The 24547-nt window shown below is 36.1% G+C and overlaps 1 protein-coding gene across 1 annotated transcript in view; it reads right to left on the bottom strand.

Moving 5' to 3' along the window:
* KCNH8 (potassium voltage-gated channel subfamily H member 8) overlaps nt 1–24547 on the bottom strand; it is a 484148-nt gene that overhangs the window by 233554 nt on the left and 226047 nt on the right. The window contains 1 exon segment of the mRNA XM_053715735.1: nt 23585–23792. Coding sequence (XP_053571710.1) covers nt 23585–23792 — 208 coding nt within the window.

Genomic DNA, 24547 nt, shown 5'->3' with positions numbered 1-24547 from the left:
AAATATATTCAATGTGTATATAAAGCTTAACTGATCAGAACTAAGGAATAAATATTATTTTTTAATAAAAATATTGTTACATAAATATATAACACGTTTGGAGGTTACTGCAGAGAAAATAATAAATAATATTGTAACCTATAATAACTAATAATAATAACTAGTATTTATATAGCTCCTTTCTACCAGTGGGACTCAAAGCGCTTTTTCAGCGCTCACTCTCAGAATTAACCAAATCAGCAGATGAATAGTAATAGTTGTTATTATTACCCACTTTAATGGTACATATTTTAACGACCTCGGAAGGATGAAGGGCTGAGCCTAGGTTATATCGAACACGTATTATACACTAGATTTTTCTTTGCATAAAGATTTTGTAGATTATCAATTTATATAGCCTATACAGCTTTTGCTTATTTTTAAATAACATTGCACTGATTTTCAGACTCCTAACCAAGCCCTAAAGTTTTAAAAGTAGACTGATGTATACCTACTACAACGTGCTCCTGTTTGTTTAAAGAGTCTTTTCATATGCAGAAGAAGGGGGGGAAGGGGGAGTGTCTGTTTTTTGCTATAGAACCACTTGCAGTGGGTGTTCCAGCTAACCTTTTCAACAGTGCTAAACTGGGAGCTTCTAAGTAAGTTTTTAAACTTTTATACTGGATTTTAGATCAGTATCTGTGCATATTATTCTTTATAGTAGTGTATATTGCATGCAATTATATTAAAATTGGTGTATACTATATCTTTAAAGCACAATTTGAAAACCTCAATGAATGAGGTTTTTATCGACCACATAAAACACGAACAAATCACATTCAGCTAGATTACAAGTTTGTGCGTTCGTCTTATAATGCTAAAAATATGGTATTTTCAGTGTTAAAACATCACTGCAACCATTTAGAGTCTTTTCGGTATAGGTGTACCGCAAGCCTTTTAGCCTGTAATGCAAAATCAGTACCACAAAATGATGTTTTTTCATCAGATTCCCATAGCGCTGGTTTTGAGGCTAAAAAGTGAGCGTTACACTCTAAAACGAAAAGATCCGTAATGACATCTAAATTCAGTAGTTATGAGTGTTATGCTACAAATCTGTAACATAAAACTCATAACTAAACTGCTACAAAGTACACTAAACACCCATAAACTAGCTATTAACCCCTAAATCTGCCAATAGAATGAGAGCTGCTTAAATCCTATTGGCTGATTTGAACAGCCAATAGGATTTAAGCAGCTCTCATTCTATTGGCTGATTCATCATCTAATAGAATTAGAGCTGCTTAAATCCTATTGGCTGATTTGAACAGCCAATAGGATTTTAGCACCTCTAATTCCTATTGGCTGATTCAAATTTTTCAGCCAATAGGAATGCAAGGGATGCCATATTGGATCGCGTACCTTGCATTGAAAATTCAGTGTACGGCAGCGACCGTATGAAGAGGATGCTCCATGCTGGATGTCTTCAGGATGCACCCGCTCCACGCTGCCGGGATCAAGATAGAAGATGCCGTCTGGATGAAGACTGAAGAGGCCACCTGGAGGAAGACTTCTCGCTGCTTGGATTATGACTTCGCCGCTGGGATGAAGATTAATGAGGCCGCCTTGATGAAGACTTCTCACCACCTGGATGAGGACTTCTCCACCAGGATGAAGATCGTTCAAGCGGGACTTCAAAAACCGGTAAGTGGATCGTCGGGAGGTTAGTATTAGGTTTTTTAAGTTTTTTTTGGGTGGGTTTTATTTTTAGATTAGGGTTTGGGCATGTAAAAGAGCTAAATGCCCTTGTAAGGGTATTGCCCATCCAAACGATCCAAATGCCCTTTTCAGGGCAATGGGTAGCTTAGGTTTTTTAGATAGTTTTTTTTTTATTCTGTTGGTTTGGGGGGTGGTGGTTTGAATGTTAGTTGGTATTTATATATATATTTTTTTTAGAAAAAGAGCTGATATCTTTAGGACAATGTCCTACAAAAGGCCCTTTTAAGGGCCATTGGTAGTTTATTCTAGATTCGTTTTTTTATTTTGGGGTTTTTTTTATTAATGAGTATTAGAATAGGAATAATTTTTATTATTTTTGATAATTTGTTTGTTATTTTGTGTAATTTATTTTTTTAGGGGGTGTTTGTTTTTTTTGTAGCAAAAAAGTTGTTTAACTTAGGGCAATACCCTACAAAAGGCCCTTTTAAGGGCCCCCCAAAAAGCCCTTTTAATGGCCCTTGGTAGTTTGTGGGGTGGGGGTTTGTATACTGTTAGGGGGTGTTTGTTTTTTGTAGCAAAAGATCTGTCTGGTAGTTTATTCTAGATTAGGCTTTTTATTTTGGGGTGGGTTTTTTTTAAAGTGTATAAAAATAGGAATATTTTTTATATTTTTGGATAAAAACATTTTTTTGTAACGGTAGGTTTTTTATTTTTTGTAATTTTAGTGTTTTTTATTTTTTATAATGTTATATTTTAGTGTAAGGGACCTTAGATTTTATTTGACAGGTAAGTTTGTATTTATTTTAGTTAGGTAGTTAGTAAATAGTTAATAATTATTTACTCACTAGTCTACCTAGTTAAAATAAATACAAACTTACCTGTGAAATAAAAATAAAACCTAAGCTAGCTACAATATAACTATTAGTTATATTGCAGCTAGCTTAGGTTTTATTTTACAGGTACAAGTATTTAGTTTTAAATAGGTATTATTTAGTTAATAATAGTAAATTTAATTTAGATCTATTTTAATTATGTTAAAGTTAGGGGGTGTTAGGGTTAGGTTTAGGGGTAAGTGTAGGGGTTAATAGTTTAATTTAGGTTGTTGCGATGTGGGGGGGCTTGTGGTTTAGGGGTTAATACATTTATTTAGTGGAAGTTATGTGGGAGGCCAGAGGTTTAGGGGTTAATAACTTTATTTAGTTGCAGCGATCTCGGGGAGCGGCAGAATAGGGGTTAATAACTTTAATATAGTGGCGGCGATTTTGTGGTACGACGGAATAGGCAGCGATATCAGGAGCAGCAGATTAGGGGTTAATAACTGTAGGCAGACGTCAGCGATGTTGGGGGCAGCAGATTAGGGGTGTTTAGACATGGGGTTTATATTAGGGTGTTAGGTTTACACATTAGTTTTCTTTCCCCAAAGACATCAATGGGGCTGTTTTACGGTGCTTTTCTTTCCGCAATTGCAGGTGTTAGACTTTTTTCTGAACAGCTCTCCCCATTGATGTCTATGGGGAAAGTGTGCAGGAGCACGTCAGAACGCTTGTTTTTGGCGCGGTATGGAGCTTAAAAACCCCATATCACCTGCACAAGCCTGTTTTTTTAGAACTTGTAATGGCAGCGCTATAGGGGATTAAATAATGCCACTTTTGTTACATTCGTTAATTTCCATATAGCGCTCAAAACTCATTATCTAGGTGATTGCTTTTGAAGGAGTAACCATTAAAAGGCTTTATAAAAGTAAACGTAACTAAACTACAACAAAATCATATTGGTACTGAATGTGTTCTTTTATTTAATACCATTAAGTGTATGATAGATTTTTTTAGGGGAGCTTTAGTATGTTTTATTTAACTGAGCTATTAATATCTAATACATTTTGGTAAAAAAATAGAATAAGTAGCAGTGAAGAGGGAAAAAGTTAATAAGATCCATGAGTCACTTTTGGTTCTCTATGAGTCAATCCATTATCGTCATTGCTTTTATTTCTATTATGCCATTCTCATGCATTTCAGTTAAATATCTGTTGTAATTAGCTTTCATGTGACTCAATGGTGTCTATAACTCAGACTAAAATGTCATGAAAAACTTGATTTATATTATTTGTTTTCATGGTGCATAGGACAAATCATTCTGTGCTAAAAGTCCATCACTAAGTTTTAATAACATTAGTAATAAGAGTTGTTACACCTGTGCCTAGGATTGACCCGAAATTTATGTTTTAAGTCATGTGTCATCCCTCTGAAGGATTCTGGGTCAAAGTGATTATTCTAGAGACCTACTGGCTGGGTTTCTGACTCTATCTATAATATTGCTTTCCTTTCCACAAAGTGGCCTGACATTGAACCACTTACTGTTTCAACTTTGAAATAATGAGAAAAGACTACAAGATGAGTTACTTAACGGGGGTAAAACATCTTTATGAATTCTGTGTGCTGGGCTGAGGTGTATGTAAGAATACCCAAAAACACCTCTAGAACACCCAAAAATGGCCATGGCCAGACCCCGGGAGACTTCTTTTACTCTATCCAGTGAAAATACCTCACCCTAACAAAACAGACTTGCAAATAGTTTACATTTACAAGTATTTACATAAAACATTTTGGCCTAGATTAGGCGCATTAGCAGGAAGCCTTGTGTTCATGAGAGTGTGCTTCCATAGGCTCCAATGGTAATCTTGTTTTCATGCCGTGAGACATCTAGCGCAGCACAGGGGGCAAATCATGCAGCATTGGGCAGCTAAATTAAAAAATAATATAAAAAATAAAAATATAGATTTTTATATACTGTATGTATATATTTATGAGTTTACATGTGTATATGCACATATTAACACATAAATATATATGTATATAAGCAAATACATATATATCTACAGTAAAAACAGCACACATCCCCTCACATTAACCCCTTATAACTTCTTTGTGAAGTTAAAAAAATAAATAAAATAAAATAAAGATGCACATATTTTTTAAATATTTTTTAACTACTGTCCTTTTTATTTGGGGGCAATATGGACAACTTTTTTTTCATTAAGCAGAGGTAAAACCGCGAGCTGTTTTTTTAACGTGTGCCCATATTAAAATCCCCCCCTAGGATCAGGTATCCTTCCGAGTTTACAAGAATTTTTGATTGTAATGTATCCCAAAATATTGGATCGAATACGTTGGGAGCGTAAATATTACACAATGTATATAAAATTCCAGCTACTTTTATTTTCAACATTAAAAAATAAAATAGCGCTCCACTTGTAATCTAGCCCTTTGTAAGTGCATTTCCTAAGTAATGCAGTTGTAATTATTGTTTTTCCATATTGCTAGCAGTTTTCATTTGAAGTGCTCAATATCGCGTGTTGGGCACTTCATGCAACTATAGATGTTAGTGTCAGGAAACCCCTGCTAACAAAATGTAGGATAAGATATGTGGAGTGAGGCTCAATGAATTTTGAACTGCCTTTAAATGAGGCCCCTCGGCAACCTCATGTGCATGTATGAATCTCGGCCAATGACCGACAGACAGGGGAGAGATTAACATTTATTTAGTGCCAAAATTGAGCACAGTTACTGCTTCTTCAAAATGTTTAATATTAGCTGTCTGCTTTCCGTAAAAGATAATAATTTTTATCTATACGTGTATATGTATATGTGTGTATGTGTGTGCATACATACATATGTACACACATATATACTTACATACACATATATATATATACACAAATACAAATCCATACACATTTGAGCTCTTCCCAGTTCAACATTTAGTCATATTTAAGTCACTGTTGAAACATTTTTAATTAAAAAAATATATTTTACATTTAATATGAATATATATGTGTGTGTGTATGTGTGTGTGAAATATTTTATTTTAATAAATGTAAGTCACAATTTTCTCTACCTGTATCTTTGGTTTGGTTGTTGTGTTTTAAAATGCAAATAATAGTCTATATTTATTTAAAACAACAATTATTACCTTTCTGATTACAGTACTGTACTATTTTTCAAATGAAAAAAAAAATCTACCCTTAGGTAGAAGGTTGCATGTAGAAGCTGTATTATTACATGTAAGTATTGCCCAGATAACATAAGATATTGTTGTTTACACTTGGTTCCAACCCGTCTCCAAACTGTCCCATATAAATATTACAAAATCAAAACTATTCCGTTTTTGATCCCAAGCAGTTTGGCTAAAGGGTTTTCTGCCTGTATTAAACATTAGAGATGTACATTAGTATACAAAAAAAACAAAATCCGAATGAATACACCAATAAGAATGAAAGAAAATTAAAAATACTGATTAAAATTCAACAGTATTCATTTGTTTCCTTTTATTTGTTTTAAGGGTTAAATACTTACCTTAATGCATTGGAGAGCGTGATAACCTGGTCCTGTTTTTACCCAGAGCCCCGACCGCGCCAGCAGGACGCTTAGGCACTCAGCTCCCAGGATCTGCACTAACTTTAGTGCAGGTCCTCGGAACTGAGGATGCTAAGCCAGGTGTTAGCACAGCTGGGCTCTGGCAAAAAGAGAATCGGGTTAAGTATTTGTAGCTACAGGTGAACATTTCACCTGTAGCTTCCAAAGATTTACATTTGTTTACTGAAAACGAATGTAAATGTTTAACAAAAATTAAATTTTCATTTTGTTTTAAACAAAACAAAATCCGAATAGTGCGGTCAACAAATATTCGGAAAACAAAATTTCTTGAATATCCAAAAGGATAATTTAGTCTGAAATTAAATTTTATGGCCTGCACATGTACATTTTACATGTGTTTTGTTATGCTTTTATTCTAAACAAACACTTTACAGGTCTCCAGCCCCACTAAATTTTTTAGCGCAATAAATCGCAATACAAAACTCCCCCCTTGTAATATGAGTGTTTATAGGGCACCCTATGCTATTTATTGAAACTACAGTGAGTGCAGAATTATTAGGCAAATGAGTATTTTGACCACATCATCCTCTTTATGCATGTTGTCTTACTCCAAGCTGTATAGGCTCGAAAGCCTACTACCAATTAAGCATATTAGGTGATGTGCATCTCTGTAATGAGAAGGGGTGTGGTCTAATGACATCAACACCCTATATCAGGTGTGCATAATTATTAGGCAACTTCCTTTCCTTTGGCAAAATGGGTCAAAAGAAGGACTTGACAGGCTCAGAAAAGTCAAAAATAGTGAGATATCTTGCAGAGGGATGCAGCACTCTTAAAATTGCAAAGCTTCTGAAGCGTGATCATCGAACAATCAAGCGTTTCATTCAAAATAGTCAACAGGGTCGCAAGAAGCGTGTGGAAAAACCAAGGTGCAAAATAACTGCCCATGAACTGAGAAAAGTCAAGCGTGCAGCTGCCAAGATGCCACTTGCCACCAGTTTGGCCATATTTCAGAGCTGCAACATCACTGGAGTGCCCAAAAGCACAAGGTATGCAATACTCAGAGACATGGCCAAGGTAAGAAAGGCTGAAAGACGACCACCACTGAACAAGACACACAAGCTGAAACGTCAAGACTGGGCCAAGAAATATCTCAAGACTGATTTTTCTAAGGTTTTATGGACTGATGAAATGAGAGTGAGTCTTGATGGGCCAGATGGATGGGCCCGTGGCTGGATTGGTAAAGGGCAGAGAGCTCCAGTCCGACTCAGATGCCAGCAAGGTGGAGGTGGAGTACTGGTTTGGGCTGGTATCATCAAAGATGAGCTTGTGGGGCCTTTTCGGGTTGAGGATGGAGTCAAGCTCAACTCCCAGTCCTACTGCCAGTTTCTGGAAGACACCTTCTTCAAGCAGTGGTACAGGAAGAAGTCTGCATCCTTCAAGAAAAACATGATTTTCATGCAGGACAATGCTCCATCACACACGTCCAAGTACTCCCCAGCGTGGCTGGCAAGAAAGGGTATAAAAGAAGAAAATCTAATGACATGGCCTCCTTGTTCACCTGATCTGAACCCCATTGAGAACCTGTGGTCCATCATCAAATGTGAGATTTACAAGGAGGGAAAACAGTACACCTCTCTGAACAGTGTCTGGGAGGCTGTGGTTGCTGCTGCACGCAATGTTGATGGTGAACAGATAAAAACACTGACAGAATCCATGGATGGCAGGCTTTTGAGTGTCCTTGCAAAGAAAGGTGGCTATATTGGTCACTGATTTGTTTTTGTTTTGTTTTTGAATGTCAGAAATGTATATTTGTGAATGTTGAGATGTTATATTGGTTTCACTGGTAAAAAATAAATAATTGAAATGGGTATATATTTGTTTTTTGTTAAGTTGCCTAATAATTATGCACAGTAATAGTCACCTGCACACACAGATATCCCCCTAAAATAGCTATAACTAAAAACAAACTAAAAACTACTTCCAAAACTATTCAGCTCTGATATTAATGAGTTTTTTGGGTTCATTGAGAACATGGTTGTTGTTCAATAATAATATTAATCATCAAAAATACAACTTGCCTAATAATTCTGCACTCCCTGTATATGGCACACTAAAAAAAAAACGTTGACAGTGCTAACATTTTTTTACCACCTTCTATATATTATTGGATTTACTTGAACCCTGCCCCGATTGATTGGATAAACTAATTGTGTATTTCCTAATTGGATGTGTACAATTTTGCTACAATGCAGTATAAATTATACCTTAATAGATTGTTCCAAAATACCATATTAGAAATAGCCAGATAACGGAATAAAATTTCCTTAAATTCTTACTAAAGCTGGGAAATTCCATTTTGTATCTAAAAACCTTAGCACTCTTTACACTTTGCTATTGTGATGTCTATTATTGCCTGCACTCATGTATGTCATTTAGCACTTGTGTAGTCAAAGGTAACAAATAAAAATTTCAAACAATGTATGAAAAATTACATAAACAAATGCAGACAAAGTCACACACCGGCTATAGCAGATAGTATTAAGAAACATTTGCAGCGTTTTTAAGGTGTATAGGATTATGTAACTTTAGCCTTTCTGTCACCTCAGCGGTGGCATAATAAATTAACTTGACACTTGCTTCTTCAGAGTGATTGACATGCCCTGCTGTAGTACAATCAGTTTTGCGAGAGCAGGGATGAGGGATTGCACAAGAGAACTCTTTTGCAATGTTAAAGGAACAGTCTTGACCCAATACATAATTTTGTTTACTTATTGTTACATACCAGAGAAGCATCCTGCAACTGGTTCCACATATATAAACTTGTAAGAAATACATGAAACATTTAAGTATTCATCGTTTGTGAGGAGCCAAAAATGGCCACCAAGTTGCCCACCTAATGTACGTATATTTTGATATGTTAAGTTTCTCCAATCAAGATCAACTCAAATAAGTTCTCCTATTTGCACATACTGATTTGAGCAATTTGAAATAGCTAACTGAAAAATATTAAACACGCACTGCTAAACTGTCATACTAGAAAACAGCTAACTGGACAAGAATAAAGCTGTGGGCAGAGCTTGGTGGTCTTTTTCGGCTGCTAACAAAGGATTTTTTAAAAGTTTAATTTACTTTTTACAAATGTATATATGTGGAACCTGTTGTAAGATGCTTGCCTGGTACATAACAATAAGTAATAAAGAATAAGTATTGGGTCTAGACTGTCCTTATGAATTGCCATTTGCATAAATTCAGAAGAGACTGAACAAAAGTTTACAAATGTAGCACTCAATTGTCCTTATATTATTTTGGTTTCACAAAGTTTCTTCATGATAAAGATTTAAAACATAACTGAATAATTAATTTCGGACAAGTCATTTGGAACGAATATTCAGAAAAATTAGTTTTTCAGAATATTCATTTGCTGCACTAATCGAAATTTGTCTAATTTAAAACTAAACAAATTCTAAATATTCTTTTACATGCACATGAAAAAGTGTCACCTGTAGTTTTATACTTTCCTTCTCCTTTAGCACAGGCTTTGGGATTAGCTTGACTCTCCAGGGCATTATAGGATTAGCATTTTACCTTTTTAAGATAATTTAAAGGAAACAAATTTATACTAACACTTTTTTTTAGTATATATTTGTTTTCTTTAAATAAGTTTGTGCATTTGTTTGGATATTCATTTTGTGAAATGTTCATGTCTACTAAATCATATAAATTAAAAGGGATTTATATTTCAATTACTGTACTTTTTCTAATAATATAAAAATGGTAGTGGATGTGTTAGAAATGACATTAAGCGGGTGAGAATATTTTCTTTCCAAACAAGAAAGCCTTTTTTAACTGATTAGTAAACTTGAAAGTTATTTTTTTATTTTTCACCCATGTAAAAAGGTAACATTATAGACCGTCAATTCCACAATAAATTAATATTGAAAATGTAGGCTGTTGATAAGAATCCTCCAAATAGAAATTAGAAGAATTAAAAAAAAATTGTGAAAAGTGTTAATAGCACATTCAGATGCAGCATTTGCATAAGGACTTAGGAAGGTTAGGAACATCTAAGCTACCATGAAGTCAAATTATATATGGATTCAAACCATTTTGACCACAAAATATAGTTAAATAATTATAGTATTAAATATAAAAATAAAAATGAGTTAAAGATCAACATCAATATCATGGAGCACATATCCAGACATTGAAATCTGTATATCTATACATCGAATCTGAAAAATAATGCTATGCTAGCTTCAAGTATCTTTCTCCCACTTTTTTTTTAGTATAAATTCTTCTGTTTATCTAGGGTGACAAATAATTCTTCCTCATTGGATTCAGTGAGGTCAAATTTGAATTCTAAAAATGAATACTCCAGCATAAATATTCAGATCTAAAATGTGACAGCTCCAAAATTAAAAAAATTTAAATAAATAAAAAACAACCAAAAGATAATAACATTTTGATGTTTTAAGGTATCTCACCAGAACTTCTAAAAAATGAGTGGGAAGCACACTCCTTTTGGTTAACTTTTATTTAAGGAAAGGGATTCATAGATTTGCAAAGGCTGTTGCATTACCTTCACAGTCCAATACGGCAGTGCCAGTATCACAGTTCCTGTATGAACATCCATTTTACAAAGCAATTCATATAAACAAAAAGGAGATATGAGTAAAGTGTTATAAATGATGACTACCCTTGTTTTCCCAGCCCCTTTCAGTCGGTGTCCCAGACAAACCTCATCAACAGAGCTAAACCGGGAGCTTCTAAGTACGTTTTTAAAAGGTTTTATACTGGATTTTTAGATCAGCATCTGTGCATATTCTTCTTTATAGTAGCATCTATTACATGCAGTTATATGAAAATTGGTGTGCACTGTCCCTTTAACTTAAGTAGTCATAGTAAAGTCCTTCTTAGAGAACTATACCAGTGCAAGTACTCTCTAATAAAACTATAATTTACTGGAATAGCATGACTATCAGGACAAAATAAAAGCAAAACTCTCAGAATGGAGCATATTCTGATGATATAAGGATCTCCTTGTTTGCATGTGTGAACTCTTTGCAAGCACTTATACATAGGAAAAGCATCTGTTAATCTGACAAGCTGAGGTAACTACCAAAGCTATTTCTTTACTGTTGCAATTGAAAGAACCTCTGTACAGTTCGGAAATATTTAGATCTGATATCTGATAGACTTAAAATGTGAGGTATAGCTCATGGACTTAAGTAGAACTGAACAGCTCTTCAAGTCTATCAATAAAGACCCATCATCTAAACCATACAGGGAGCAACATTATTAGATGCTTAAGACACTGCCATGCACAACAAGACCTTAAACAGCCACATATTTGAAACACAATATATGCTTAGCCAACTGTACTGCTGAGAGCTGTGTAGACAGCAACTACATAGGTAATGTCAGAGGATCTTCCAGTAGCATACGTGATGCCACCAAAAGATAGGTGCATTTTTTTCAATGGGGACGATTTATTAAGAGTTGGACGGATATGATCCACTGTAGCGATAATGTCCGCCCAACATCGCTGAATGCCTACAGCATATGCTGTCGGCATTTAACATTGCACAAGCAGTTCTGGTGAACTGCTTGTGCAATGCCGCCCCCTGCAGATTCGATAGCAGGGGGTGTCAATCAACCCGATCGTATATGATCGGGCTGATTGCTGTACGCCGCCTCAGAGAAGTGGCATACAAGTTAAGGACCAGCAGTCTTAAGACCACTGCTTCTTAACTCCTGTTTCCAGAGAGCCTGAAGGCTCGCGTGGAAACAGATGTATCTGGCCCCATTCGTGCCATGATAAATTGGCACCAATAAGTCATCCGTAAAGATATGCTTATTATACAATATGTTACTTTTTAATAAGTTGATTATAAACGATCCATTATCATCTTTTGGTAGTTTCTCAGTTTAATAAGTAATCACAATTGACTTGTTTGTCTGCTTTTAGCTTGCATTAAATGTCAGACAATTGATTTTACTGATTCTTGTAGATGTAAAAAAAAAAAAAGGTTAATTTAGAAGTTTTATGTTTAGACCATCTAATTCAGTTAGAAAAGTACACACTGCTTAATGTCCCTGTGTCTGACTCAATAAGAGTTTTCAGCTGATCAGAGTTTTTGAATATAGTAGTCTGATCAGGTATCTTAATGCTTTATTATTAAGTTGTAATAAAATAATAATAATAATAGTAATAAACTGTATATCTATCTATCTATCTATCTATCTATCCATCTATCCATCTATCTATTGTAGTTTGGAGTAGCAGACTTACAACAAATGCCCTTTTTTTATTTGTAATGATATATTTTAAATTCCATATTATTATTATTGCTGAAAAGTAAAGCTAAGAATCTGGTACGTATTTATGCAATATGTACATTTGCACATTTTGTGACTTATCTCCTAGAGAGTGTACAAATTAGCATGCTTAGTAGATTAAACACATTCTTAGAATATACTTAAAGGGACATTCAAGTCAAAAATTAAACTTTCATGATTCAGATAGAGCATGCAATTTGAAACAACTTTCCAATTTACTTCCGTTAACAGAATGTGCACAGTCTTTTTATATTTACACTTTTTAAGTCAGCAGCTCCTACTGAGCCAGTGCAAGAATATCCATATATGCATTTGTGATTGGTTGATGGCTGTCACATGGTACAGGGGAAATGGACATAACTTTTAAATTTGTCAGAAAAAAATCTACTATTCATTTGAAATTCAGAATAAGTGCCATTGCATTGTCTTGTTAGTATGCATTTGTTGATTATGCAATTCTACTGTATTTACTGGTCCTTTAAAGCTAACAGCTTTATTAAGACAATCTTAGTATTTTAAATGGACACTAAACCCCAAATGTTTTTTTTTGTGATTCAGATAGTGCATGCAATTTTAAGTAACTTTCTAATTTACGTGTATATGTAGAATCGGAATCCAGAGTCGATATTATTGAATTAAAAGAATTTAAATGCTTTATTATCCAAATCTTAAAAGCAGCAACATGGGTGATATTAGGAAAGGATGCCTAGTAAGCAAGCTTACGCGTTTCGGCCATAGCCTTACTCATAGCTTGTTAAAATACACTCACAACTGTGTATTTAAAGAGAATTATCAATGCTGTGATTGGATTTAAAATCAAACCAAGGCGGCGCTTAGTATCTACATTAACAGCAAAAAGAGAGACCAGATATCCACAGAGAACCAATTGGGCTCAACAAAAATCATTTCCTTCAAAGTAATCAATCTATCAGATACTACACTTACAGAAGTAGAAACCAAGTTTCTGGGCTATGGATTTGGTTTTGCGCCAACAAGTGATTTTAACTTGTTCAAAACTATCATTGATGTTAACAGGTTGATTCGCAATTTAACCTTGCACAAACACTTCCATGACCAAGAACCCGTTAGAGATGAACCTATAACAGAAACTATATCTGAAGTGGAAGTAACGAGTTTTGCCGAACAATGTGATTTGATCAATCTGAACAGTCTTTTAAATGGGGCTACATTGTCCCCCTTAGAGAGATAGGATAAACCTATTAATGTAAGAGAACATCAACCTTTTACCCTATACAATCTAGGGGAAATATATTAGAAATATTTTACAACAGGGTAGAAACTGATCTTATTGATTTAAGCAAATCCAACCTCAAGAGAGAATACAACTTATCCAGGATGGAAAGGGAGGCTTTAAAATCCCTCAACAAGAACCAGACCATCGTAATCAAAGCAGCGGATAAGGGTGGTTCTGTTGTGGTACAAAATAAAGCTGACTGCATCAAGGAGGCTTACAGGCATCTTCTGGATGAAGACAGCTACAACAAACTCAGCCAAAACCCAGCATGGCTGTTCCATAAACAACTCAAATGTCTTCTGGATGAAGGCTTGGAGTGTGGTTTTGTGGACAAACATACATTTGAATATATTTTGGTCAAGCACCCAGTCACCCCTATCTTTCACCATCTTACAAAGGTTCACCAATCTTTGGAGGGGGTGAAAGGAAGACCTATAGTAAGCGGTATTGGCTCTTTGTCTGAAAATTTGTCTCAGTGGCTAGATGCCATTTTGCAGTCTTTAGTCCAGGAATTGCCCAGTTATTTAAAGGACACGACACATGTGCTAAAAATACTAGAGGAAGTTACATGGAGAATACATGTGGGTGACAATAGATGTAGTATCCTTATACTCCACAATTCCACATTCTGAGGGGATTAAGGCCATCCGCTATTTTCTCCAAGAACATACCTCTTTTACTGTACCCTTCCAAAACTTTGTGTTACAGGTAACCCAGTTCTTATTAACCCACAATTATTTTGAGTTTGAAGGGGATTACTTCCTGCAGAGACGTGGGACAGCTATGGGGGCTAAATTTGCCCCGTCCTATGCTAAACTGTATTTAGGTTGGTGGGAGCTGTCCCACGTCTATGCATGGTGTAATCCCTTCATTAAAGACATTATCATCTATAGAAGGTTCATAGATGATTTGCTCCTAGTATGGAAGGGAGGTAAAAAGATGGTACAACTATTTGTAGACTGGATTAATGTAAATGATCTAAACTTGGCATTTACTGTAGATATGCATGCTACCTCAATTAACTACCTGGATATCACGATAAGGGGCCTTGAGGCTGGCAGAGTTGAAACTATCAGCTATAGAAAGCCAAAATCAGGCAACACCCTACTGCATGGTAGGAGTTGCTATCCGCCTCATGTCCCTTATGCGATAGCTAAGGGACAGTTCATTTGATTAAAAAGAAACTGCTAAGATGAAATAAACTTTAAATAACATTCTCAGGCACTGGCGGAATGTTTAAAGCAACGAGGTTACAAAAACTCAGATATTAAAAAGGCTCAAACCGAAGTGGATAGGATAGATAAGAAATCCCTCCTAACCAAGAAGAATAAAAGTCTAGCTCCTCATAAAGGGTTAACGTTTGTGACTAACTACAGTGCCCAGTACAAACAGATTTGTGGCATTGTTTGCAGACATTTTGGCCTTCTAAAAGCAGATGACAAATTGGTCAATGCTGTGGAAGCTGGCCTTAGATGTTCCTATAGAAGAGCGAGTACAATAGGAAATGCTGTATCTCCTTCTCAAATAAGGAGTGAACAGGGACAAGTAAGTTTGTGGCTTACTCACAGAGGCATGTATAAATGTGGTCATAAGAAATGCAAGCCTTGTGACTACGTAGAAATAACATCTACTTTTACTTCCACTGTTAATCTTAATACTTATGACATCAAAAGATGCCTGAACTGTTCTTCTTCCAATGTGATCTATATGATCCACTGCACCCAGTGTAGGGTATAGTACATAGGACTCACCACCAGAGACATCAGATCCCACATTCGGGAACACTTCAGTTCCATTAATGTAGCCAAAGCAACCACACCGATAGTGACACACTTTTCCCAAATACATCAGAAAGACCTGTCTACCTTCAGATGGAAGGCTATTGAACAGGTCTTAACCCCCAAAAAAGGGGGGGACAGGGAGAAACTCCTGTATAAAAGGGAAATGTACTGGATTTTCCATTTGGAGACCAGGTACCCTGGGGGTTTAAACTCCCAATATGACCTGATCAACTATTGGGAGTAAGGGTCACTCTACTGTGTAGTATGATACTCCAGTTTTTATCTAATTACATCAGTTTCATATACATACACTTTTTGTATGATAGGTTAAATATAAGTTATTCTAGTTCATTGAGATATACCCATTTGATAAAGTAGAAATTAAATATGTACAGCACAATATTTCAGGGCCCAATTTACATATACATCAGGATATATGTTAGAAACCTTACTGCAGTATTAATTGTTAATTATATTTTCCTGACTCCATGGATTATGGATGTGCTCCAGTAGAGCTTTATTTATGTATTTTTCAATCCCATGCAAATGTTTAATATCTTTTTATGTATGTATTTACCATTTTCCAAAGTTAGTTTTGGCCATTAGTGTTTTTCTTATCTTATCTACTCATTTATTTATTTAGATATTTCAAGTAACATGTCTGTATGTGCATAACACTACAGTCTAGGGTTAAATAACCCTTTTTGACCCTTTTTTGATTTAATTTATCACGGCATGCTGTAACTGAACCCCTTACTAAGGTTCTTGTGCACTTAGTCTTAGAAGGTAATTTAAATAGTATGCAGGAATGATTAGGTATTCAGCACACAGGTGCTTTTTTGTATTAATGTAGATACTAAGCGCCGCCTTGGTTTGATTTTTAATCCAATCACAGCATTGATAATTCTCTTTAAATACACAGATGTGAGTGTATTTTAACAAGCTATGAGTAAGGCTACGGCTGAAATGCCTAAGCTTGCTTACTAGGCGTCCTTTCCTAATATCACCCATGTTGCTGCTTTTAATATTTGGATAATAAAGCATTGAAATTCTTTTAATTCAATAATATCGGCTCTGGATTCTGATTCTACACATACACATATATCTTTTGCCGTTTTTTTGCAAGAATCTTTTGAGCAAGGAGTATTTTGCTTTGGGGCCAGCAGCCAATTGGCAGTGTTCTGGGAGTGTGTGTATTGGTCACTTCGTCACATTAGGTAAACCTACTTGTGACGTCACATACAGCAGTATCCTCTATAACAGCACGATTAGATGAATCAACAAGGGAACATCAGACGTTTAGTGAACAGTCTATGCTATACCCAGAGAGGAACTCCGGATAGCGGAAGTTAGATGCCAAGGACCGCCCTTCGACACCTGATCCACACAGCAGGAAGCTGTCAGTTAGTACCGCAGTCAGACCTTGTCTGCATCTTTCTTGTATAAACATTCACAACTGAAGTGTATTCTAAGTGGAGACTTCATATTTCGCTCTAGGGCACACAGTGCTCAATGTATGTAACACACAGAGCTACGCCAGGTAACTGATTGCTATATGCAAGAGCGGGGAGGTGTTTAACTATGAAGCACAGTGCACCTTTTTATCCCCCAATATACTTCAAGGATTGCCACTTATAAGACTGGATGCTTGCTTCTATCTGTACAGTACCTTTGTGACACAGTAAGTCTACCCTCTCTCCTTTTAAAGGACACTTTGTTCGTTTATGAGGGGGACTGTAGGTTTGTTGTTCACATGTTTAGCATCTTCACCACCATTATTCTTTGATCACTTTCTAATTTACTCCTATTATTAATATTTCTTCGTTTTCTTGCTATCTTTATTTGAAAAAGAAGGCATCTAAGATTTTTTTTTCATCAGAACTCTGGACAGCACTTTTTTATTGGAGGATGAATTTAGCCACCAATCAGCAAGAACAACCCAGGTTGTTCACCAAAAATGGACCGGCATCTAAACTTACATTCTTGCATTTCAAATAATGATACCAAGAGAATGAAGAAAATTTGATAATAGGAGTAAATTATAAAGTTGCTCTATCTGAATCACGAAAGAAAAAATTTGGGTTCAGTGTCCCTTTAAGATTGTTTGTTAAAATTTTTAATGCATACCAAGGGGTCTATTTATGATAGTGCAGACGGACATGATACAATGTAGTGTATCATGTCCGCCGCACATCGATAAATGCCGATAGCATATGCAGTCAGCATTTATCATTGCACCAGCAGTTCTTGTGAACTGTTGGTGCAATGCCGCCCCCTGCAGATTTGTGGCCAATCGGCCGCTAGCAGGGGGTGTCAATCAACCCGATCGTATTCGATTGGGTTGATTTCTGTCCGCTGCCTCAGAGCAGGTGGACAGGTTATGGAGCAGCGGTCTTTAGACCGTTGATTCATAACTTGTGTTTAACTTTCTGGCGAGCCTGAAGGCTCACCAGAAACACGGCCGTCAAGCTCCATACGGAGCTTTATAAATAGGCCCCCAAGTCTAAGTAGTCCTTTTTAAGCTTTAGAAATTAAATCATAATGTCCTATGCTTCTATAATATTCTTGCTTAACTAATAACACTGAGGTATGGTAAAAATACTTCACTCTCAACACCTTAAAGGGACATTCTGGTCATAATTTAAATGCACATGGATAAATTACACATTCAAATAGAAACATAGTTGCAATATACATGTATTGGCAAACATGCTTCTAGTAAAAGTTATCACTGTTTTGGTGTTAACATTTTTCTCTGCAAGTGCATGTGAAGTATAGCTAGATATTCTCAGTGCACCAGCATTTTAAATACTGCAGCTGCTCAGATCGCCATTCGGGCTTGTATCATGTCAGCAATTAAGTCATTACCAGATGGTACAATTACCTTAGGCTCTCTGAGCAAGTGCTGTGTTTAACATGCTGGTGCACGGTGCATACATAATTACACTATTGAAACAGCTATAGATTGTATTAGAAGCATTTTTGCTAATACATGTATATTACAAAAATGCTTCTATTTACAAATGAAATGCATCTGTGTGGATTCCAGTTTTGGCTGGAATTTCCCTTTAAAAAATGATAAAAAATAATTATGTTTTGTCAGCTATTACTAGATAAACTATGACTTCAATATTCATTCAAGGAAACTTAAAACAAAATACTGGTTGTACATATATTGATATAAGAGCCTCAGAATTATCTGTATTGTGAAAGTACAGATTTGTCATATTAGCCCTGGAAAAGAGGCAAGTTGTTTGTATTAACTTACGGCTAGATTTAGAGTTTGGCGTTAGCTGTCAAAACCAGCGTTAAAGGCTCCTAACGCTGGTTTTGGGCTACCGCTGGTATTTAGAGTCAGTCAGGAAAGGGTCTAACGCTCACTTTCCAGCCGCGACTTTTCCATACCGCAGATCCCCCTACGCCATTTGCATATCCTATCTTTTCAATGGGATCTTTCTAACGCTGGTATTTAGAGTCTTGGCTGAAGTGAGCGTTAGAAATCTAACGACAAAACTCCAGCCGCAGAAAAAAGTCCGTAGTTAAGAGCTTTCTGGGCTAACGCCGGTTTATAAAGCTCTTAACTACTGTGCTCTAAAGTACACTAACACCCATAAACTACCTATGCACCCCTAAACCGAGGCCCCCCCACATCGCCGCCACTCTAATAAAATTTTTTAACCCCTAATCTGCTGACCGCACACCGCCGCAACCTACGTTATCCCTATGAACCCCTATTCTGCTGCCCCTAACACCGCCGACCCCTATATTATATTTATTAACCCCTAATCTGCCCCCCCAACGTCGCCGCTACCTGCCTACAATTATTAACCCCTAATCTGCCGACCGGACCTCACCGCTACTATAATAAATGTATTAACCCCTAAAGCTAAGTCTAACCCTAACACTAACACCCCCCTAAGTTAAATATAATTTAAATCTAACAAAATAAATTAACTCTTATTAAATAAATTATTTCTATTTAAAGCTAAATACTTACCTGTAAAATAAACCTTAATATAGCTACAATATAAATTATAATTATATTGTATCTATTTTAGGATTAATATTTATTTTACAGGCAACTTTGTATTTATTTTAACCAGTTACAATAGCTATTAAATAGTTAATAACTATTTAATAGCTACCTAGTTAAAATAATTTCAAAATGACCTGTAAAATAAATCCTAACCTAAGTTACAATTAAACTTAACACTACACTAGCAATAAATTAATTAAATAAAATACCTACAATTATCTACAATTAAACCTAACACTACACTATCAATAAATTAATTAAATAAAATACCTACAATTAAATACAATTAAATAAACTAACTAAAGTACAAAAAATAAAAAAGAACTAAGTTACAAAAAATAAAAAAATATTTACAAACATTAGAAAAATATTACAACAATTTTAAACTAATTACACCTACTCTAAGCCCCCTAATAAAATAACAAAGCCCCCCAAAATAAAAAAATGCCCTACCCTATTCTAAAATTAAAATAGAAAAGCTCTTTTACCTTACCAGCCCTGAAAAGGGCCCTTTGCGGGGCATGCCCAAAAGAATTCAGCTCTTTTGCCTGTAAAAAAAAACATACAATACCCCCCCCAACATTACAACCCACCACCCACATACCCCTAATCTAACCCAAACCCCCCTTAAATAAACCTAACACTAAGCCCCTGAAGATCTTCCTACCTTATCTTCACCACACCGGGTATCAGCGATCCGTCCAGGCTCCGATGTCTTGATCCAAGCCCAAGCGGGGGGCTGAAGACGTCCATCCTCCGGCTGAAGTCTTGATCCAAGCGGGCAGAAGAGGACATCCGGACCGGCAAACATCTTCATCCAAGCCGCATCTTCTATGTTCTTCCATCCGATGACGACCGGCTGATCTTTAAGACCTCCAGCGCGGATCCATCCTCTTCTTCCGACGACTAGACGATAAATGAAGGTTCCTTTAAGGGACGTCATCCAAGATGGCGTCCCTCGAATTCCGATTGGCTGATAGGATTCTATCAGCCAATCGGAATTGAGGTAGGAAAATTCTGATTGGCTGATGGAATCAGCCAATCAGATTCAAGTTCAATCCGATTGGCTGATCCAATCATTCTATTGGCTGTTCCGATTGAACTTGAATCTGATTGGCTGATTCCATCAGATTCCATCAGCCAATCAGAATTTTCCTACCTTAATTCCGATTGGCTGATAGAATCCTATCAGCCAATCGGAATTCGAGGGACGCCATCTTGGATGACGTCCCTTAAAGGAACCGTCATTCTCGGGAAGTCGTTGGTGAAGATGGATGTTCCGCGTCGGCGGGATGAACAACATGGATCCGGAAGAAAGAAGATTGAAGATGCCGCTTGATAGAAGACTTCAGCCGGATCATGGACCTCTTCAGCTCCCGCTTGGATGAAGACTTCAGCTGGATCATGGACATCTTCAGCCCCCCGCTTGGGCTTGGATCAAGACATTGGAGGCTCTTCTGGATTGATAGGTGAACCCGGCGTGGTGAAGACAAGGTAGGGAGATCTTCAGGGGCTTAGTGTTAGGTTTATTTAAGGGGGGTTTGGGTTAGATTAGGGGTATGTGGGTGGTGAATTGTAATGTTGGGGGGGTATTATATGTTTTTTTTTTACAGGCAAAAGAGCTGAATTCTTTAGGGCATGCCCCGAAAAGGGCCCTTTTCAGGGCTGGTAAGGTAAAAGAGCTTTTCTATTTTAATTTTAGAATAGGGTAGGACATTTTTTTTATTTTGGGGATCTTTGTTATTTTATTAGGGGGCTTAGAGTAGGTGTAATTAGTTTAAAATTGTTGTAATATTTTTCTAATGTTTGTAAATATATATTTTTTTTTTGTAACTTAGTTCTTTTTTATTTTTTGTACTTTAGTTAGTTTATTTCATTGTATTTATTTGTAGGTATTGTATTTAATTAATTTATTGATAGTGTAGTGTTAGGTTTAATTGTAGGTAATTGTAGGTATTTTATTTAATTAATTTAATGATAGTGTAGTGTTAGGTTTAATTGTAACTTAGGTTAGGATTTATTTTACAGGTAATTTTGTAATTATTTTAACTAGGTAGGTATTAAATAGTTATTAACTATTTAATAGCTATTGTACCTGGTTAAAATAAATACAAAGTTGCCTGTAAAATAAATATTAATCCTAAAATAGCTACAATATAATTATTATTTATATTGTAGCTATATTAGGGTTTATTTTACAGGTAAGTATTTAGCTTTAAATAGGAATAATTTATTTAATAAGAGTTAATTTATTTAGTTAGATTTAAATTATATTTAACTTAGGGGGGTGTTAGTGTTAGGGTTAGACTTAGCTTTAGGGGTTAATACATTTATTAGAGTAGCGGTGAAGTCCGGTCCTCAGATTAGGGGTTAATAATTGAAGGTAGGTGGCGGCGATGTTGGGGGCGGCAGATTAGGGGTTAATAAATATAATATAGGGGTCGGCGGTGTTAGGGGCAGCAGATTAGGGGTACATAAGTATAACGTAGGTGGCGGCGGTGTGCGGTCGGCAGATTAGGGGTTAATAAGTGTAGGTGGGTGTCGTCGACGATGAGGGGGGCAGATTAGGGGTTAATAAATATAATATAGGGGTCGGCGGTGTTAGGGGCAGCAGATTAGGGGTACATAGGGATAACGTAGGTTGCGGCGGTGTATGGAGCAGCAGATTAGGGGTTAATAATAATATGCAGGGGTCAGCGAAAGCGGGGGCGGCAGATTAGAGGTTAATAAGTGTAAGGTTAGGGGTGTTTAGACTCGGGGTACATGTTAGAGTGTTAGGTGCAGACTTAGGAAGTGTTTCCCCATAGGAAACAATGGGGCTGCGTTAGGAGCTGAACGCTGCTTTTTTGCAGGTGTTAGATTTTTTTTCAGCTGAAACTGCCCCATTGTTTCCTATGGGGGAATCGTGCACAAGCACGTTTTTGAAGCTGGCCGCGTCCGTAAGCACCAATGGTATCGAGAGTTGCAGTGGCGGTAAATTATGCTCTACGCTCCCTTTTTGGAGCCTAACGCAGCCATTCTGTGAACTCTAAATACCAGCGGTATTTAAAAGGTGCGGGGGAAAAAAAGCATGCGTACCCCTTTGGCCGCAGAACTCTAAATCTAGCCGTTACATTTTGCTATCCAGGGATGTAAAAAGCTTGGGTGTATTTAAATTAATTAGATACAGTTACTTTGATTAGTACTTTGGAATATTTTTCTCATTTTCACGGAAAAACAAGTTTGGATATTACTGTACTAGAGGTCTAGCTAAAATTATTTATAGATAAAGCACAGTTTTTTTTAGTTCATTTTAATATAGTTAAAGAAATTTTTGTAACATATTAGGACGAAAAAAAACCTTGGTGTTTAGAGAGTTTTCCTTGTCACCTACAGAACACATAATATAAAAATGGCACATGCATAAAGTTCTTTAAATTATTAATATTAATATTTAGAACTTTATGCTCACAAGATATTCACATCATATAAAACATCATTTCATATAAAAAAATACATAAAAGAGACATAATACTCATATGCTAAATCACTTGAAACTGATGCAGTATAACTGTAAAAAGCTGACAGGAAAATATCACCTAAGCATCACTATGTAAAAAAGGAATATATATTTTACTTCACAATCTCCTCAGATTAGCAGAGTAAGTTCTGTGTAAATAGTTATACTCAGCTGCTGCCGAGCTGCAGGTAAAAAAAAAATAATAATGAAGAAATGAACTGCAGCCAATCAGCATCAGCAGTGCTGAGGTCATGAACTCTTTTACTGTGATCTTATGAGATTTCACTTAACTCTCATGAGATTTCATAGTAAACTTCCTTTCACTGAATAGGGAAATAACATGAGAATGCACGAGGCTCAATCCCTTAGCTGTCCTGGGACAGACATACTAATTTGTTGCTTAGAAGTCCTTTACAATTGGATGTGGCTACTGAGGAACTTTTGAGGTAAAATATCTTTCTTTTTACATAGAGATGTTCAGGTGATATTTTCTAGTCAGCTTTTTACAGCTATGCTGTATCACTTCCAAGTGTTTCAACATTTGGGTATCATGGCCCTTTAAGTAAGTATCTCACATAATTTGTAAAGTTTTTTTTCTCTTACCTATATCCCATGTAAGGGGATTATTTTCTTCCATTTCCATCCTTCCAATGACATACCAGATGCAAGCCATCCAATGTGCCAACAAAGCAAACATTGACATAAGTAAAGTAAGGACTATGGTACTATGCTGAGAATATCGGTCCAGCTTTTGAAGAAGACGTAAAAGACGTAATAATCGGATGGTTTTCAGAAGATGAACAAGTGAAACCTACAGGGTAACCACAGTATACAATTATAATAATAAACATTCTCTTAATTACATTAAATTAACATTTGATGCTGTGTGGCCATTTTATAATTAAACTGGGCCTAAAAAAAACCTTATCTTTCTATTCATCCCTATTTAATATCTTCCTGTCCTTTTAAATCTTAAATGGCTGATATCTTTTTGAACAGATGAATAGTCTTATTTTAAAATTGATAGATGCAAGTTATCTAACATATCCTGGTGAGTGTTGTTAAATCTTACATTGCCTCAAAGTAAAAAGTAACAGCTATACCTAAGTGTTCCTACCAATGGTACATCATGCATTGTACAATCACTGTGTCATTTTATATCGGTGTCTTAAGATTTGTCCATGGGTATTTTGACTATCTTTCATACTAATTCTGCATAAAATACTTTCAATTTAAAATGACACTTTATAATCTTAGTAGACCTTAGCCAATGTCATGAGCTTGCCAAATGGTTATGTTGCAAAACTATGGACCAGATTACCAGTGGAGCGCTATTTAGTGCTTTCGCTTGTGCACTAACTGCGTTAGAAGTAAACTATTTGTGCTCATTGGGTAGTGCTCGCATTACAAGTTGAAAGTAAAAAGTTATCGCGAGTGCACTAACCCGATGCATGCAAAAGCTGAAGTCAGAATATAGCATTCGATAACCTACTCCCCCATAGTTAATTGAAAAAAAAGTGGGGGGAAAAACTAACACCCCACTCTCGCACTAACCCGAATGCATAT

This window comes from Bombina bombina, chromosome 5 (genome assembly GCF_027579735.1).
Source record: "Bombina bombina isolate aBomBom1 chromosome 5, aBomBom1.pri, whole genome shotgun sequence".
Taxonomy (NCBI): Eukaryota; Metazoa; Chordata; class Amphibia; order Anura; family Bombinatoridae; genus Bombina; species Bombina bombina.
Note: the sequence above shows the minus strand (reverse complement) of the source record. Positions and strands in the feature narration are given on the sequence as shown.